This window comes from Pseudophryne corroboree, chromosome 6 (genome assembly GCF_028390025.1).
Source record: "Pseudophryne corroboree isolate aPseCor3 chromosome 6, aPseCor3.hap2, whole genome shotgun sequence".
NCBI classification, from domain to species: domain Eukaryota; kingdom Metazoa; phylum Chordata; class Amphibia; order Anura; family Myobatrachidae; genus Pseudophryne; species Pseudophryne corroboree.
In genome coordinates, this window is record NC_086449.1 from 284,981,284 (window position 1) to 284,997,697 (window position 16,414).

Consider the following 16,414-nt stretch of genomic DNA (forward strand, 5'->3'; position numbering starts at 1 on the left):
GGTGTTGTCTGACTGAATCAGCACCGGCTGGTTTTGAAGCAGGGGTTCTGCTTGCCTTAGGGCATTGTAAATGGCCCTTAGGTCCAGAATATTTATGTGTAGGGAAGTCTCCTGACTCGACCATTGTCCTTGGAAATTTCTTCCCTGAGTGACTGCTCCCCAACCTCGGAGGCTTGCATCCGCGGTCACCAGGACCCAGTCCTGAATGCCGAATCTGCGGCCCTCGAGAAGATGAGCACTCTGCAGCCCCCACAGCAAAGACACCCTGGCCCTCGGGGACAGGGTGATCAGCTGATGCATCTGAAGATGCGATCCTCACTTGTCTAACAGGTCCCACTGAAAGTTCCTTGCATGGAACCTGCCGAAGGGAATTGCTTCGTAAAGAAGCTACCACCTTTTCCAGGATTTGCGTGCAATGATGCACCGACACCTGTTTTGGTTTTAGGAGGTCTCTGACCAGAGATGTCAACTCCTTGGCCTTCTCCTCCGGGAGAAACACCTTCTTCTGTTCTGTGTCCAGAAACATGCCCAATATCAGCAGACGCGTCGTAGGAACCAGCTGCGACTTTGGGATATTCAGAATCCAGCTGTGCTGTTGTAGCACTTCTTGAGATAGTGCTACTCCGATCAACGACTGCTCCTTGGACCTCGCCTTTATAAGGAGATCGTCCAAGTACGGGATAATTATAACTCCCTTCTTTAGAAGGAATATCATCATTGTGGCCATTACCTTGGAACACACCCTCGGTGTCGTGGACAGACCAAACGGCAACGTCTGGAATTGGTAATGGCAGTTCTGTACCACAACCTTGAGGTACTCCTGGTGAGGTGGGTAAATGGGGACATGTAGGTAAGCATCCATGATGTCCAGTGATACCATGTAATCCCCCCTCTTCCAGGCTTGCAATAACCGCCCTGAGCGATTCCATTTTGAACTCGAACTTCCTTATATAAGTGTTCAAGGATTTCAAATTTAGAATGGGTCTCACCGAACCGTCTAGTTTCAGTACCACAAACATTGTGGAATAGTAACCCCGTCCCTGTTGAAGGAGGGGAACTTTTATTTTCACCTGCTGGAGGTACAGCTTGTGAATTGCCGCCAGTACTACCTCCCTGTCCTGGGGAGTAGTTGGCAAGGCTGATTTGAGGTAACGGCGAGGGGGAGACGCCTCGAATTCCAGCTTGTATCCCTGCGATACCACTTGTAGAACCCAGAGATCCACCTGTGAGCGAACCCACTGGTCGCTGAAGTTCCGGAGACGCGCCCCCACCGCACCTGGCACCGTCTGTTGAGCCCCAGCGTCATGCGGTGGACTCAGTAGAAGCAGGGGAGGATTTTTGTTCCTGGGAACTGTCTGTCTGGTGCAGCTTTTTCCCTCTCCCCCTGCCTCTGGGCAGAAAGGAAGCACCTTTGATCCGCTTGCCTTTCTGAGGCCGAAAGGACTGTACCTGATAGTACGGTGCTTTCTTAGGTTGTGAGGGAGCCTGAGGTAAAAATTTCGATTTCCCAGCTGTTGCTGTGGATACGAGGTCCGAGAGACCATCCCCAAACAATTCCTCACCCTTATAAGGCAAAACCTCCATGTGCCTTTTAGAATCAGCATCACCTGTCCACTGCCGGGTCCATAATACCCTCCTGGCAGAAATGGACATTGCATTAATTCTAGATGCCAGCCGGCAAATATCCCTCTGTGCATCCCTCATATATAAGACGACGTCTTTAATATGCTCTATGGTTAGCAAAATAGTATCCCTGTCGAGGGTATCAATATTATCTGACAGGGTATCAGACCACGCTGCAGCAGCACTACACATCCATACTGAAGCAATTGCAGGTCTCAGTATAGTACCTGAGTGTGTATATACAGACTTCAGGATAGCCTCCTGCTTTCTATCAGCAGGCTCCTTCAAGGCGGCCGTATCCTGAGACGGCAGTGCCACCTTTTTTGACAAGCGTGTGAGCGCCTTATCCACCCTAGGAGATATCTCCCAACGTGACCTATCCTCTGGCGGGAAAGGGTACGCCATCAGTAATTTTTTTGAAATTACCAGTTTCTTATCGGGGGAACCCCACGCTTCTTCACACACTTCATTCAACTTATCTGATGGGGGAAAAAACACTGGCTGCTTTTTCTCCCCAAACATAATACCCTTTTTAGTGGTACCTGGGTTAATGTCAGAAATGTGTAACACATTTTTCATTGCCGTAATCATGCAACGGATGCCCCTTGTGGATTGTGTATATGTCTCATCCTCGTCGACACTGGAGTCAGACTCCGTGTCGACGTCTGTGTCTGCCATCTGAGGTAGCGGGCGTTTGTGAGCCCCTGATGGTCTTTGAGACGCCTGGGCAGGCACGAGCTGAGAAGTTGGCTGTCCCACGGCTGTTACGTCATCCAGCCTTTTATGTAAGGAGTTGACACTGTCGGTTAATACCTTCCACTCTGGTGTCGACCCCGCAGGGGGTGACATCACATTTATCGGCACCTGCTCCGCCTCCACATAAGCCTCCTCATCAAACATGTCGACACAGCCGTACCGACACACCGCACACACACAGGGAATGCTCTGACTGAGGACAGGACCCTACAAAGTCCTTTGGGGAGACAGAGAGAGAGTATGCCAGCACACACCACAGCGCTATATAATCAGGGATTTACACTAACACAAAGTGATTTTTCCCTATAGCTATATTATGTGCTTTTTGCCAATGTAAGGTACTCTAATTGCAGCCCAGGGCGCCCCCCCCCCCCAGCACCCATCAGTGACCGGAGTATGTGGTGTGCATAGGGAGCAATGGCGCACAGCTGCAGTGCTGTGCGCTACCTTAATGAAGACCGGAGTCTTCAGCCGCCGATTTTCTCCGGAATCTTCCGTCTTCTGGCTCTGCAAGGGGGACGGCGGCGCGGCTCCGGGACCGGACGACCGAGGCTGGGCCTGTGTTCGATCCCTCTGGAGCTAATGGTGTCCAGTAGCCTAGAAGCCCAAGCTAGCTGCAAGCAGGTAGGTTCGTCCTCGTAGCAGTGAGTCTGTTGCCAGCAGATCTCATTGAAAATAAAAAACCTAACAAATACTTTCTTTACTAGAAGCTCAGGAGAGCCCCTAGTGTGCAACCAGCTCGAGCCGGGCACAGATTCTAACTGAGGTCTGGAGGAGGGGCATAGAGGGAGGAGCCAGTGCACACCAGATAGTACCTAATCTTTCTTTTAGAGTGCCCGGTCTCCTGCGGAGCCCGTCTATTCCCCATGGAATAGAAAGTATGATACACCTTGAAAAAGGCTCTATATGAGCTGAAATGCGTTGGTGATAGATTGGATCGACCTTCTGATACCAGTGAGACCAAAAAGTTGGTGACCCAGGACGTGGATTGTTGCTGAGAATCCCAGGAGGTGACACCACAAGCTATTCTGGGTGGGCATTACCGACACCCCATGATCTCTGGTACGCTGGTCTGCCAGTTAGTGGTGGATCATTTCTATTAATTTATGAAGTTGGAATTTTAACATTGGAATTTGTGTAACAAATAAACTGTACTTCACTATATGTGCTTTTTTCCATTTAGTTTTTGGGGGTATGCAAATCTTTTAAAGCTACGAAGTTCTACCCACCAGAGGAAAAAGGACAAATTGGTTTCTTAAAGATTGGATTAATAGAGAGGACTGCCTACTATCAGTACGAACATTGCTCATTACATTGTCAGGACTGTCCAAATATTCCAGGGGGCGCACAACAGCAAGTATTGGAACTATTATTGACCAAATTGGATAGCCTGGAAGAAAATAGGTTGAAACATCGGGAAAAACTGAATTTTTTTGTGCCCGATGTATCTTCACCTTTAATTGGATACCCCCCTAAGTCACTTAGATCACAATATGAAACCATTTAAAAAAACAAAAAAACAAAAAACAGAATTAAGAGTGCTGCTATTTTTTTATTCTTGCTGAAATATGAACTTGCAAAAATAAGGTAAAAAAATACCCAAAGGTATTTGGGCGCTGTGAGGCGAGTTGCTTAGCTAAGCAGCAGCCAATAATACGGGAAAGTCACTCCCTGGAGGGAAACTGTAAGAAAAAAGGAGGCTGCGCTTTCAGAGGAAAGAACAATGTCAATCACTAAATGTGTAATTTAAAACAATTTATTAAAAAACAATAATTCATTAAAAAGCAGTACTTCTGTGCAAGATAATATGCCAAATATATGCAAAAAATGGGTTTTACCAATTATATGCAAGAGTTGGAGTTTACCCAAGGTATTGGTACAGGACAGATGGTTTATATTCTATAGGATCCGTTCCACATTTTGCCCATGAATGATACGTCCAGTTATAATACACTATGGAGAGTCCCTTTTAGATGGTGATTAAGAGAGTCCATGAAAAAGTTCCATATGCCGCTAGAGGGTTAATGCAGTGTCCCATAAATGGTGAATACCTCATGCAGTGCGGAGATCGGATGGTGCCTCTCTCGGACTCCTCTGGATAGCTGGTCAACGGTTTGGGCTTGTTCGGGTCCAATTCAAAGATGTCCTGTTCCAAAGGGTAAGTGCCTTGCACTGCATGAGGTATTCACCATTTATAGGACACTGCATTAACCCTCTAGCGGCATATGGAACTTTTTTATGGACTCTCTTAATCACCATCTAAAAAGGGACTCTCCATAGTGGATTATAACTGGACTGGACGTATCATTCATGGGCAAAATGTGGAACGGATCCTATAGAATATAAACCATCTGTCCTGTACCAATACCTTGGGTAAACTCCAACTCTTGCATATAATTGGTAAAACCCATTTTTTGCATATATTTGGCATATTATCTTGCACAGAAGTACTGCTTTTTAATGAATTATTGTTTTTTAATAAATTGTTTTAAATTACACATTTAGTGATTGACATTGTTCTTTCCTCTGATAGCGCAGCCTCCTTTTTTCTTGAAATATGAACTTACCTTCAAGATCTTTTTGATGCCATTAATAGTTGACGTAAGCAGGGATCGGACTTTCTGGTCATCATTAAGGTAATCAGCATGGCGGACGCACATAAACAAAATATATGCTGGCAAACCTGGAATAAGATTCACGGCAACGCCTCGGGGCTTTAATTCTGTCAAAAAATTGCAGGCATAATCAATGATGAGTCCATAGAATATAGGAAAATATAACATGTCGTTGGATACTAGTTGTAAATAAAACGTATCTGTTTTCGAAGTTTCAATACAAGCAACAATATAAATACAGTACGTGTTACCTCCCCTGCCCTCCCTTGCAATGGACTCTTTCTTTCAGTACTTGGGTGTCTTCATCTCCTCCAAACCTGATTATTTGGTGGCCTGTAATGTTATACCTATTACAGGTTATTTTAAACATAAGATACATGTTCGGAGAAATCTTCCACTCGCTGTTACAGGTTGTATCGACCTGTTTAAAATGGCTACTCAGCCTAAATGTTTACTGGCTGTCTCATGGTGTCTTTAAAATTAGCCACCTGTTTCAAAATTCTTATGAGGAATTCTGGTTGGAGTTTGGTCTTCCCAGCTCCACCTTTTATAGCTATCTCTAGCTACGCCACACGGTTTGGAACAGGCACTTTTCTGGTCTCCCCTTCCCTTCTTAAGCTAGGTCCATACTTTGCGATGTGTACGAAATCTGACATTGCCGCCGATAGGACCCAGAATTCGGCAAGTGCATACACACTTGCCGGTGCCAGGTCCAATGGGGGGGGGGGGGGGCCACGTGACATGCTGCATTCTACAGCATATAATTGCTAGCAACATCCCCTATCTGCCCTGCTGCAGGGCCAATGGGGGATGTCACAAGCGACCCTCAGGAAAGTGCATATCATGGGTACACACAAGATGACGTACCTGATATGTTGCTCTGATCCGCGGGATCGGGCAACAAATCATCTAGTGTGTACCCAGCTCTAGGTTGCCCTTAGAAAGGTAGTGTCTTATTTCTATCGTGACATTAATTCCCATTATATGCCTGATGCCCTTGCCCCTCTCAGGGGGAGATTTATCAAAGCTTGGAGAGAGATAAAGTGGAGTGAGAAAATGTACCAACCAATTAGCATCTAACTGTCATTTTACAGGCTGTGTTTAAAAAAATGATAGGATCTGACTGGTTGGTACCTGGGGGTCTATTCATTAAGAAAACGAAAACTGAATTGCTACTCATCACTATACATCGCATTGCTTTGGAATCTAGAGGTCCAGCAGTGACGTCTTCTCCAGGCAGTCCCCTCTCCGATGTGCGGAGTCAGCTGGGCAGTCCATGTGCATGCGCCGCCCTCTGACCTCCCGGCAGGACCCAGTGGCTGTTGGGAGGTCGGGGGCGGAGCCAGTGCCGGGTGCCGTACAGAGAGCAGGAAAGCATTGAGCTTCCCTGCCGTCTCCGCACCGCAGTTCAGTTATGCTATTCTGAAATGGCAACCCTGAACTCTATGGAGAAGCGGAAAGCAGTGCTTTCCACTCCTTCATGAATTGCAATCACCATACAAAAGTATGGTGATGCAGGCACAGAGCAGGGGTGCCGCTGGGGAAGTCAGGGACTTCTCCACTGTAACCCGCTCTGTGTATTGCACTAGGCAGAGAAAAGCCCTGTTTAACGCAAAATGGCTTTTCTCTGCTACATGAATAGACCCCCTTAATCTCTCTCCAAGCTTTGATAAATATCCCCCTTCATGATAAAATTGGAAGTTGGTTCTAGGTCCTCTTAAGGATGGCCACTGGGATCAGATCCTGGGATCTCTCCTGTATACTGTACATCCACATGTGCCCAACTTAAAGAGATTCCTTATTATTCATTATAGAACCTATGTCACCCCTGTTATTCTTGTTAAGATTGGTGCTATTACTTACACTAATTGTCCTAAATGCCGGCATCTGGGGTGTTACTTTTGGCCTGCCCTAAGGTTGAAGACTTTTGGCTAAATGTTTGGTTTGATATCAGAACTAATGCCCCAGCACTGCTGCCTGCGGATGCCAGGCTCTGCCTATTTGGGTTAGATATTAAGGAGTTTTTTAACGCCACTATCAATAGATATATCATGGGCCTATCCACCCTTACTAAAGTTATTATTGGCCAATCCTGGTGTGCCCTGGATTCCCCGGATATTTGTAAGTGGCAGGCAGTTGCGATTTTTACCTATGGGCTGCAGGACTGCAGCCCGCCCAAGGTAAAATCCACCACCTAGCTCACGGTCAGTAAAGCCAGATGCAGTCCGTGAGACTGCACTGGCTTCACTGTGACTGGCAGTGACTTCCTATTGGAAGTCCTACCTGCCAGTCATACAGGGCAGTCCCATTGGGAGGTGTTTCCTCCCTTCGGGACTGCCAGACCGGGCTGCAAATGGAAGAGAGATGGCTTCCTGCCTTGTCAGCCCTATCCGGTTTTTATGGGCTGCAGCCGATGCGGTCCATAGAAGACGTGGTTTTCGCATGTGCAGTACTGTCACCGGTACTGCACATGTGCAAGGTCCCGGCGTCTGCGAGCTGCACATAGCACAGTTGACGGGACCCAGGCGGTGGCGGGGACAAGGAGGGGGAGAACCGCAGCATCGCCTACGGCAGCCCTCCTCCTCCAATACAATAGGAGCCACCATAGATCATGAGTGTTATGTCTATACCAGCAGGAATACACTACAGAAATGTCATAAATTCTGGGAAAGTACCACTTGGAGTTCCGCTCATATGTCGCCTCCATAGCAGTTTATTCCTCTTCATCTCATTTTTATTTTGAGTTTTTGTTTACATTTGTGTTGCAGTTTCTTCTGCATTACATTACTATTGAATGTATTTACTGTACTGCTTGGGCTTACACGTTTTGCCGAAATCCCTATGTTTGCTGTACCCCCGTTTTTATTGTGTATTTTGTTAGAATATGTAGTAAATTGTCTTTTTCTGTTAATGTTTTTTTTTTTTTGTTATGTTTAAAAACGCAATAAAAACTACTTGATTAAAAAAAAAAAAATACTGATATCAGCATATTTTCATACAGGACATCTGGTTGCAACTCATTTAAGTAAGAAATGTGATGTAAATTGCTAATTAATGTGACATACACTGTGTTCCTAATCTATCACTCTCCTTTTTACTACATGGAGTGAAATATATAGCAAGCTCCTTGCCCAAGTCATTGCCATCTACAAACTGTGACTAAAGGTGCGTATACACGGTGCGACAGGGTGTCACGGACGATACGGACTATATTGTGCCTGGAGGCATGTAGTTAGTATTGGACCTGCCTGCACCAACTATATTTTCTTGCGATGCCGATCCCGCGGAACCGCGTATCGGCATTGCAAGCTTATACACACGGTGCGATATGCACTATGTTTCCGTGTGTATGCACCTTAAGATCGGAAATGTATAAGGCAATTTGGTCATTTCAAACTAAATTGGCATTAAAATCTTTCATGTATGTGCCTAAAATGACAACTACTTTATCTCTGATTGGAAAACATAAGACTGCTGTATGCCTACAGGCAGTTACACAAATAAGTCCACAATGATCGTGTTGGGCAGGCAAAGTAATGGCTGTTGCTCAGGGAAAGTGCATGTATTGGAGACGTCAGTCTGGCCGATTTCCCTAGAAAGACAAGTTGCATGGTCATGTATGTGCATTATCCCACAGACAGGAGGGCTCGCCACATTTTCAATATGATGGATTTAGATTAGTTTTGATCACATTGCATTTTATTAAAGTAAAACTGATTCCTCCCTTAATACCTACCTAAAATAAGGTTCTTGATCAGCTTTAGTTCATCCTCCTTCTTATACTCAAGCATTCCTTGAAAGTCTTTCTCTTTCCGTGGAATGTTAAGCGGGCGAATCGGCTCATCCACTATTTGACCAGGAGACACGTTCTCCATTTGACCAACTATACAGTAAAGAGGAATAGAATATTGAATATTAACATATACAGCTGTACATCAGGATGGGGTCACTCAGAATAAGGCAGGATACAGATATTTTAAGTTGATAAGATCAGTATTCTGTACCTGTCCACATAATCCTTAGGAGAAAAGCAGGAGGGACTGAACAAAACAATATTCTTTTGTTCTATACTCTCGATTCAACTATTTTCATAACCTGGTATAATACTGAATTAAAAATGACTTCATTTTGTACATTAATTCACTAATTATACTATTATAAACAACTATATATATATATATATATATATATATATATATATATATACACACATATATATATATATATATATATATATACACATATATATATATATATACACACATATACATATATATATATATACATACATATACACACACACACACACACACACTGGTGGCCAAAATTGTGGACACTTTTTGAAATTTTAATGTTTTTCAACTTTGAATCAATGCTTATAAAAACTGTTTCACTTCACGCGGTGCAATGATTCGTATATCAAATGAAAGGAAATATAATGCTGAATTCATCACAATAAACAGATCAAATATTTGCATTACAAGGGAAGTTATGCTACTTTCAGTCAGACAAAGAAGCACAGATGCGTGAGATTCAAGAAGCGGATTGTAGTAACAGCTACTACCAAGCCAATCGGAATAGTCGTTGTGAGGACCAATCAGCTGCCATTTATGAGCAGGTGCAAGGTCATGTTCAAAGGTGGGAAAGGTCAGTTTGGCGGTTTCATTTTGCAGAATAAAGTTGGTTACTGAAGTGCAATTACGGTTGGATGTTTGTGTGTATTGTTTAGTGCTATTGACTGTGTAAAAAATAAATACAACAATGCCGTGCAAGCAAAGTGGTGACTGGTCACCCGGGAAGAGATCCAGGATTGTGGTGTTACGTGAAAATGGTCTTTCGTATGCAGAAATTGCGAGAGAAGTTGGTTGGAATGTGACAACATCAGGAGTACGAAAGTTTTGTTTACGCTATCAGGAAACACAATCTATGCAAAACAAAGAAGGAAAAGGCCAGAAAAAGTGCACAACAGCTGTTGATGATAGGAGAATAAAACAAATTTGCGTCAGGGACAGATGGATGCCATCTGCGGCCATTAGCAGTGAACTGAGTGCAACTGGTGGTTTTTGTCAGTGCAGGAACAGTACGGAGAATACTAACGGTGGTTGGCCTAAAAGGTAGGATTCCCCGGTAAATAAACATTCCTGAATAAAAAGCAGCGGCAGAAACAAATACAGTGGACAAAAGAACACAATGCATGGACAGAAGGTCAGAGGAAACAAGTGATATGGAGTGACGAAACTAAGATATCGATATTTGGTAGCGATGGGAGAAAATATGTAAGACGTTGCATCAGGGAAGAGGTACATCCAGATTGCATTCAAACGACAAAGAATCCTACAAGTGTTATGATCTGGGCATGTATGACAGCATATGCTGTAGGCCGCCTTCATGTCATAGATGGCACACTGAACAGCAGAAAGTACATTGACACCATCCTACAACGAAAACTTCTACCTTCTATCAGGGATCTTTTTCCAGATAATGCCCCATTTTTTTCCAGCAGGATTCAGCTCCCTGCCACACTGCACGGATATGCAAACAGTGGTTCACGGAGAATGAAATACAGGTGCTGGGATGGCCAGGAAACAGCCCAGACCTGAAACCCACAGAACGTTTGTGGTTCCGTTTGAAAAAACTGGTACATCGGTGGCGTCCATCCAATAAAAGATAATTGAGGCTATAATTGTCTCATGGCACCACATAATAAAGAAGGAAGAGCTCCAAACATTGGTTGGCTCATTGCAACGTCCCTGTGCTGCTGTCTTGAAAAAATAAAGGATACCCAACGAAATACTGATAGGACAGTGACATCATAAGTACACACGGATTTCCACCCTAAGTGTTATTTTCACTGCATAACTTCCCTTGTAATGTAAATATTTGACCTGTTTATTGTGTTGAATTCAGCATTACATTTCCTTTCATTTGATATATGAATAATTGCTCTGCATGAGGTGTAACAGTTTTTATAAGCAATCGAAGTTGCAAAAACAAACATTTAAAAAAGTGTCCACAATTTTGCCCACCACTGTATATAATAAAAAGATGCCAGCAGCACTCCAATATCAGTGTGCCATGTCCCGATGCCTTCCTCGGCATCCCATAGCCTGAGATCCAACATATAAGCAATGGAAGGCGGAACTCGGAAAATAAGTTAGTAGACAACAGCAATTATTTGCATTGCGTTGATTTATTATCCGAGCGCCGCCTTCCGTTGCATATATATCTCATATAATATATATATATTTCATTTTTTTTTCAATAAGAGAGGACTTATATTTATATGAGAAAGATTTCCCACAGGGATTTAAAACACTAGAGCTACTTGTCATTCAAAATGGATGTAACATCTCCAAATATGCAGGATTCTGGAGTGGGCGGAGCCCCTTCACCTGGTAGAAAAGACTCAGCCGCCTGGCCAATACAAAGGTATGAGTTGCAGTATGCATTCTATGGAGTATTATTATGTAGCAAGGTCCAGGTTCCAGTAGAATTCAAATTGAAGATCTCTGTATCCCACGGACTATAGGTAACTCAGAGTCCAATTCTGCTATTCAGAATGTTTAAAAAGCAAAACTAAAATCATTTTATCCTCCTTTCATTAGAATAGAACTAGTCTTTAGAATTACAAGGAAATCAAGACTGATTTTAGAAGGACTTAGTTCTTATCATAAACTTGTAAACGGTATGTTACAAACAGCTGCAGTGCTTTTATTACCTTCAAGCTCTCCGATTTTCTTAGCAAATACTTTCAGCTGCTTTTTCAGTTTCCTGACAGTTTTATCTTGCTTCTCGAGCTGTTCCATCAGATCCTACATGTATTATCAATCTCTTAGTATAAAAACACCCTTTGCAAATAATGAGCAGATTGTATATACAGTACATATGCAGAATAACATGAAGACAATGTTAGGCGAAAAAAGTGATTGAAAAGCAAAACAACAGTGCCACCAAGTGGCTGAGATTTGCCTGTGCGGGTACACGATAATTGGTCAAATCTGTCTAAATCTGGGCAAAATTCATTAAGGCCACTACCACAATCTACGATTCTCTTACAAATCAGAGAAGGAATTACCTCAATGGAACAATGGACTAGTTTTCCAGCAGCAGCATAAGAGCTTGTAATCGTTACCTAAAAGAATGCCTGCCATACTGTAGGCAACATGGCATGATGAAATTAATATGCAGTTCTGGATTAGATTAGTCTGAGAGAGGGTTGCGTAACGGGGATAAATGTCATTATATAATTTTTTTATGCATAAACAAATGTTAAGTGACAAGGACCCAAATAGTCCGTATAAGAGATTAGTTTTGCCAATCCATTCAAAATGACGACAGCTAATATTTTTGGTTAAAAAGCTTTTACTGAAACCCTATGCTAAAAAAAAGAGCCATCTTATTAAATTGTGCCCAGATAACTAGCAACATTTTGTGACAGTTTAATAGCATAATGGAGCAAAGAAAGCAAAGAGGAAATGACTGATGAGAAGAGATGTGAAACAGTTTTATCTGATACAGAAAGAAAATTGATAAATTAACTTTCTTAAATTCACAAGCTGTAATGGACGACTGCCAGCAACACCCAAGCTATCATAAAAAGAACCATATGAAAGAAGTATACTGTGCTTTTAATTGAAATATTTAAATATATATGATATACTCCAGGTCAATACAAAGATTTGGCTAACAAACATTTTATACAAGATGAAAAGGTTTCATCGATTGATAATGAAAGAAAATCATGTTTAACATGAACACTGAATGGGGTTCTTTACAGTAAGAGAAGATGAGATGATGGCTAATGATTTGATAACTTTCTTAAACTAAATTAACTGAGACCATTCTATTGTTATTGACGGAAATCACAGCTGACAGCACAGGATTAGACTATATGGCTACAACATAAGAAATGTAGAACGTAGTATCCTACACAATGTAGACATCTGTTTTAGTTTAAATATAACATGTGATTAGCTCACTATTACTCCTCTGTTTCCAGTAGCTTCAGTTAGTAAGAATTTGTGCTCTTGTCGCAGGTGTGGACAGGTAGACATGACACAGAAAGCCGTGGGGTAAAGAACACAGCGCAGACTCGTTACACGGACAATCTCAGACAGGCAGCCAAGCCATAGTACTGTTAGTTCTCTAGGACGGGGCTTAGACAACAGAACAATCAGACATGTGATTTACATACAATGATCCGTCTGTAAAGTGAAATCCGGTACGACTGATACTTCATGGGATCATCTGCATATAATTCCTCAAAATACTGAAAAACAGGTATGATGGATGTACCCTTTCACTGCAATTAGTCACTTTAAAGGGTTAATTGGGGAGTATCCAATAACTGCAGCTCATATCAAAACATCAAATGTAATGCAACACAATTATCCCAGTGCCAAGTCAGATAGGTCTAGAAAAAATTCTATAAATATATATATACTGGCCCATACATGACTGCTAGACCATTGCACATGTTAAACATACTTCTATACACCATCTGGACAAAAGTAATCGGACGCCTGACCATTACATCAACAGGAACTGTATTGACATTGTATTCAAATACATATACTTTAATATGGAGTTGGTCCCCCTTTTGCAGCTATAAAAGCTTCCACTCTTCTTGGAAGGCTTTCCACAAGATTTTGCAGAGTTTCTGCGGGAATTTGTGCCCATTCAATTCTGTAGAGCATTCATGAGGTCAGGCACTGATGTTGGGACGAGTAGGCCTGGCTCACAATCTCCATTCCAGGTCATCCCAAAGGTGCCTGATGGGGTTGAGGTCAGGGCTCTGTCTGGGCCAGTCAAGTTCTTTCAAACCAAACTCATCAAACTATGGGGTATATGCAATTGCGGTCGAATTCCCGAAATTGTCGAATTTCGGGTCATTTTCGACCCAAAAAAAAAAACGCCTATGCAATTCAGTGCTTTCCGACCAAAAAACGGACTTTCAAAATTCGACTTTTTGAAATTCGAATTTTTGCAAATTCGACTTTTCTGCAATGATACAAGTGCTGCAATTCGACCAAAGCATATTCAATTCAAGTTTGGAAATTCGACAGCAGTGCTTTTAGACAGCAAATTCGTCATTTTCAATCCGCCACACTTTGGAGGGTGAAAACAAATAAAAAAATTTTAAACATGTTTTTTTTTGTGTTTTTTTTTTGGGGAATAGCAGATCTATTTATATTAGAAGGGATTAGGTACTTTTTTTTTTTTTTGGGAGGCACAAATATTATTTATATATTTTTTTAAAATATTATTATTATTATTATTTTTTTTTTATGCTGGAACGGTGAAATTATAAAAAAAAAATGGCGTGGGGTCCCCCCTCCAAAGCATAACCAGCCTCGGGCTCTTCGAGCTGGTCCTGGTTCTAAAAATGCGGGGGAAAAATTGACAGGGGATCCCCCGTATTTTTAAAACCAGCACCGGGCTCTGCGCCTGGTGCTGGTGCCAAAAATACGGGGGACAAAAAGAGTAGGGGTCCCCCGTATTTTTAACACCAGCATCGGGCTCCACTAGCTGGACAGATAATGCCACAGCCGGGGGTCACTTTTATGCCGTGCCCTGCGGCCGTGGCATTAAATATCCAACTAGTCACCCCTGGCCGGGGTACCCTGGGGGAGTGGGGACCCCTTCAATCAAGGGGTCCCCACCCCCAGCCACCCAAGGGCCAGGGGTGAAGCCCGAGGCTATCCCCCCCCATCCAATGGGCTGCGGATGGGGGGGCTGATAGCCTTTTGTGATAATAAAAAGATATTGTTTTTTCCAGTAGTACTACAAGTCCCAGCAAGCCTCCCCCGCAAGCTGGTACTTGGAGAACCACAAGTACCAGCATGCGGGAGAAAATCGGGCCCGCTGGTACCTGTAGTACTACTGGGAAAAAAATACCCAAATAAAAACAGGACACACACACCGTCGACAGTAAAACTTTATTTCATACGTCGACACACACATACTTACCTATGTTCACACGCCGACATCGGTCCTCTTCTACATGTAGAATCCACGGATACCTGAAAAGAAAAGATCAATATACTCACCCCAGCCATGGTCCAGAGATAAATCCACGTACTTGGCAAAAAAACAAACCGAACACCCGCTCCATGCCGGACTGAAAGGGGTCCCATGCTGACACATGGGACACCTTTCCACGAATGAGACCTGTCAGTGACAGCTGTCACAGAAAGGTCTCTAAGCCAATCAGGAAGCGCAACTTCGTTGCGCTCACCTGATTGGCTGTGCGCTGTCTGTACTGTGACAGCACATCGCAAAGCCGCTCCATTACTTTCAATGGTGGGAACTTAGCGGCTAGCGGTAAGGTCACCCGCCGGTCAGCGGCTGACCCCACCGCTAGCCGCTAAGTTCCCACCATTGAAAGTAATGGAGCGGCTTTGCGATGTGCTGTCACAGTACAGACAGCGCACAGCCAATCAGGTGAGCGCCACGGAAGTAGCGCTTCCTGATTGGCTGAAGGGACGTCAGTGACAGGAGTCACGTGATGTCCCGGCATTCGGGAGAAAGGGGTCTGATGTGAAAGCATTGGACCCCTTTCTAGTCCGGTATGGAGCGGGTTTTTGCGTTTTTTTTTTTTAAAACAAGTACGTGGATTTCACTCTCTGGACGTGGATTTATCTCTGGACGCTGGAAGGTGAGTATAATTTTTTCACAGGTACCCTCGGATCGTCGGAGACCGTGGCAGTCGGCGTGTCAACATAGGTAAGTATGTGTGTGTCGGTAGTGTGTAATAAAGTTTTACTATCAAGGTGTGTGTGTCCTGTTTTTATTTGGGTATTTTTTCCCCAGTAGTACTACAGGTACCAGCGGACCCGTTTTTCTCCCGCATGCTGGTACTTGTGGTTCTCCAAGTACCAGCTTGCGGGGGAGGCTTGCTGGGACTTGTAGTACTGCTGGAAAAAACAATATCTTTTTATGATCACAAAAGGCTATCAGCCCCCCCATCCGCAGCCCATTGGATGGGGGGGGACAGCCTCGGGCTTCACCCCTGGCCCTTGGGTGGCTGGGGGGGGGGGGACCCCTTGATTGAAGGGGTCCCCACTCCCCCAGGGTACCCCGGCCAGGGGTGACTAGTTGGATATTTAATGCCACGGCCGCAGGGCACGGCATAAAAGTGACCCCCGGCTGTGGCATTATCTGTCCAGCTAGTGGAGCCCGATGCTGGTGTTAAAAATACGGGGGACCCCTACTCTTTTTGTCCCCCGTATTTTTGGCACCAGCACCAGGCGCAGAGCCCGGTGCTGGTTTTAAAAATACGGGGGATCCCTGGCCAATTTTTCCCCTGCATTTTTAGAACCAGGACCAGCTCGATGAGCCCGAGGCTGGTTATGCTTTGGAGGGGGGACCCCACGCCATTTTTTTTCCGGGTTTTTCACGTTTTTTTACCGTTTTTTAAA

General features: G+C 43.8%; 1 protein-coding gene across 4 annotated transcripts in view; it reads right to left on the minus strand.

Annotated features, from left to right (window-relative positions):
* The window catches only part of MYO5A (myosin VA), a 310,460-nt gene that overhangs the window by 19,774 nt on the left and 274,272 nt on the right, over positions 1-16,414 (minus strand). For 2 of the 4 annotated variants that reach the window (XM_063926103.1, XM_063926101.1), the window contains 4 exons: positions 13,189-13,263; positions 11,713-11,806; positions 8,731-8,877; positions 4,947-5,101 (listed from right to left, as the gene is read on the minus strand). In XM_063926103.1, coding sequence (XP_063782173.1) covers positions 4,947-5,101; positions 8,731-8,877; positions 11,713-11,806; positions 13,189-13,263 — 471 coding nt within the window. The remainder of the gene's footprint in view (positions 1-4,946; positions 5,102-8,730; positions 8,878-11,712; positions 11,807-13,188; positions 13,264-16,414) is intronic. The other 2 variants (XM_063926102.1, XM_063926104.1) reach the window with 1 other exon arrangement.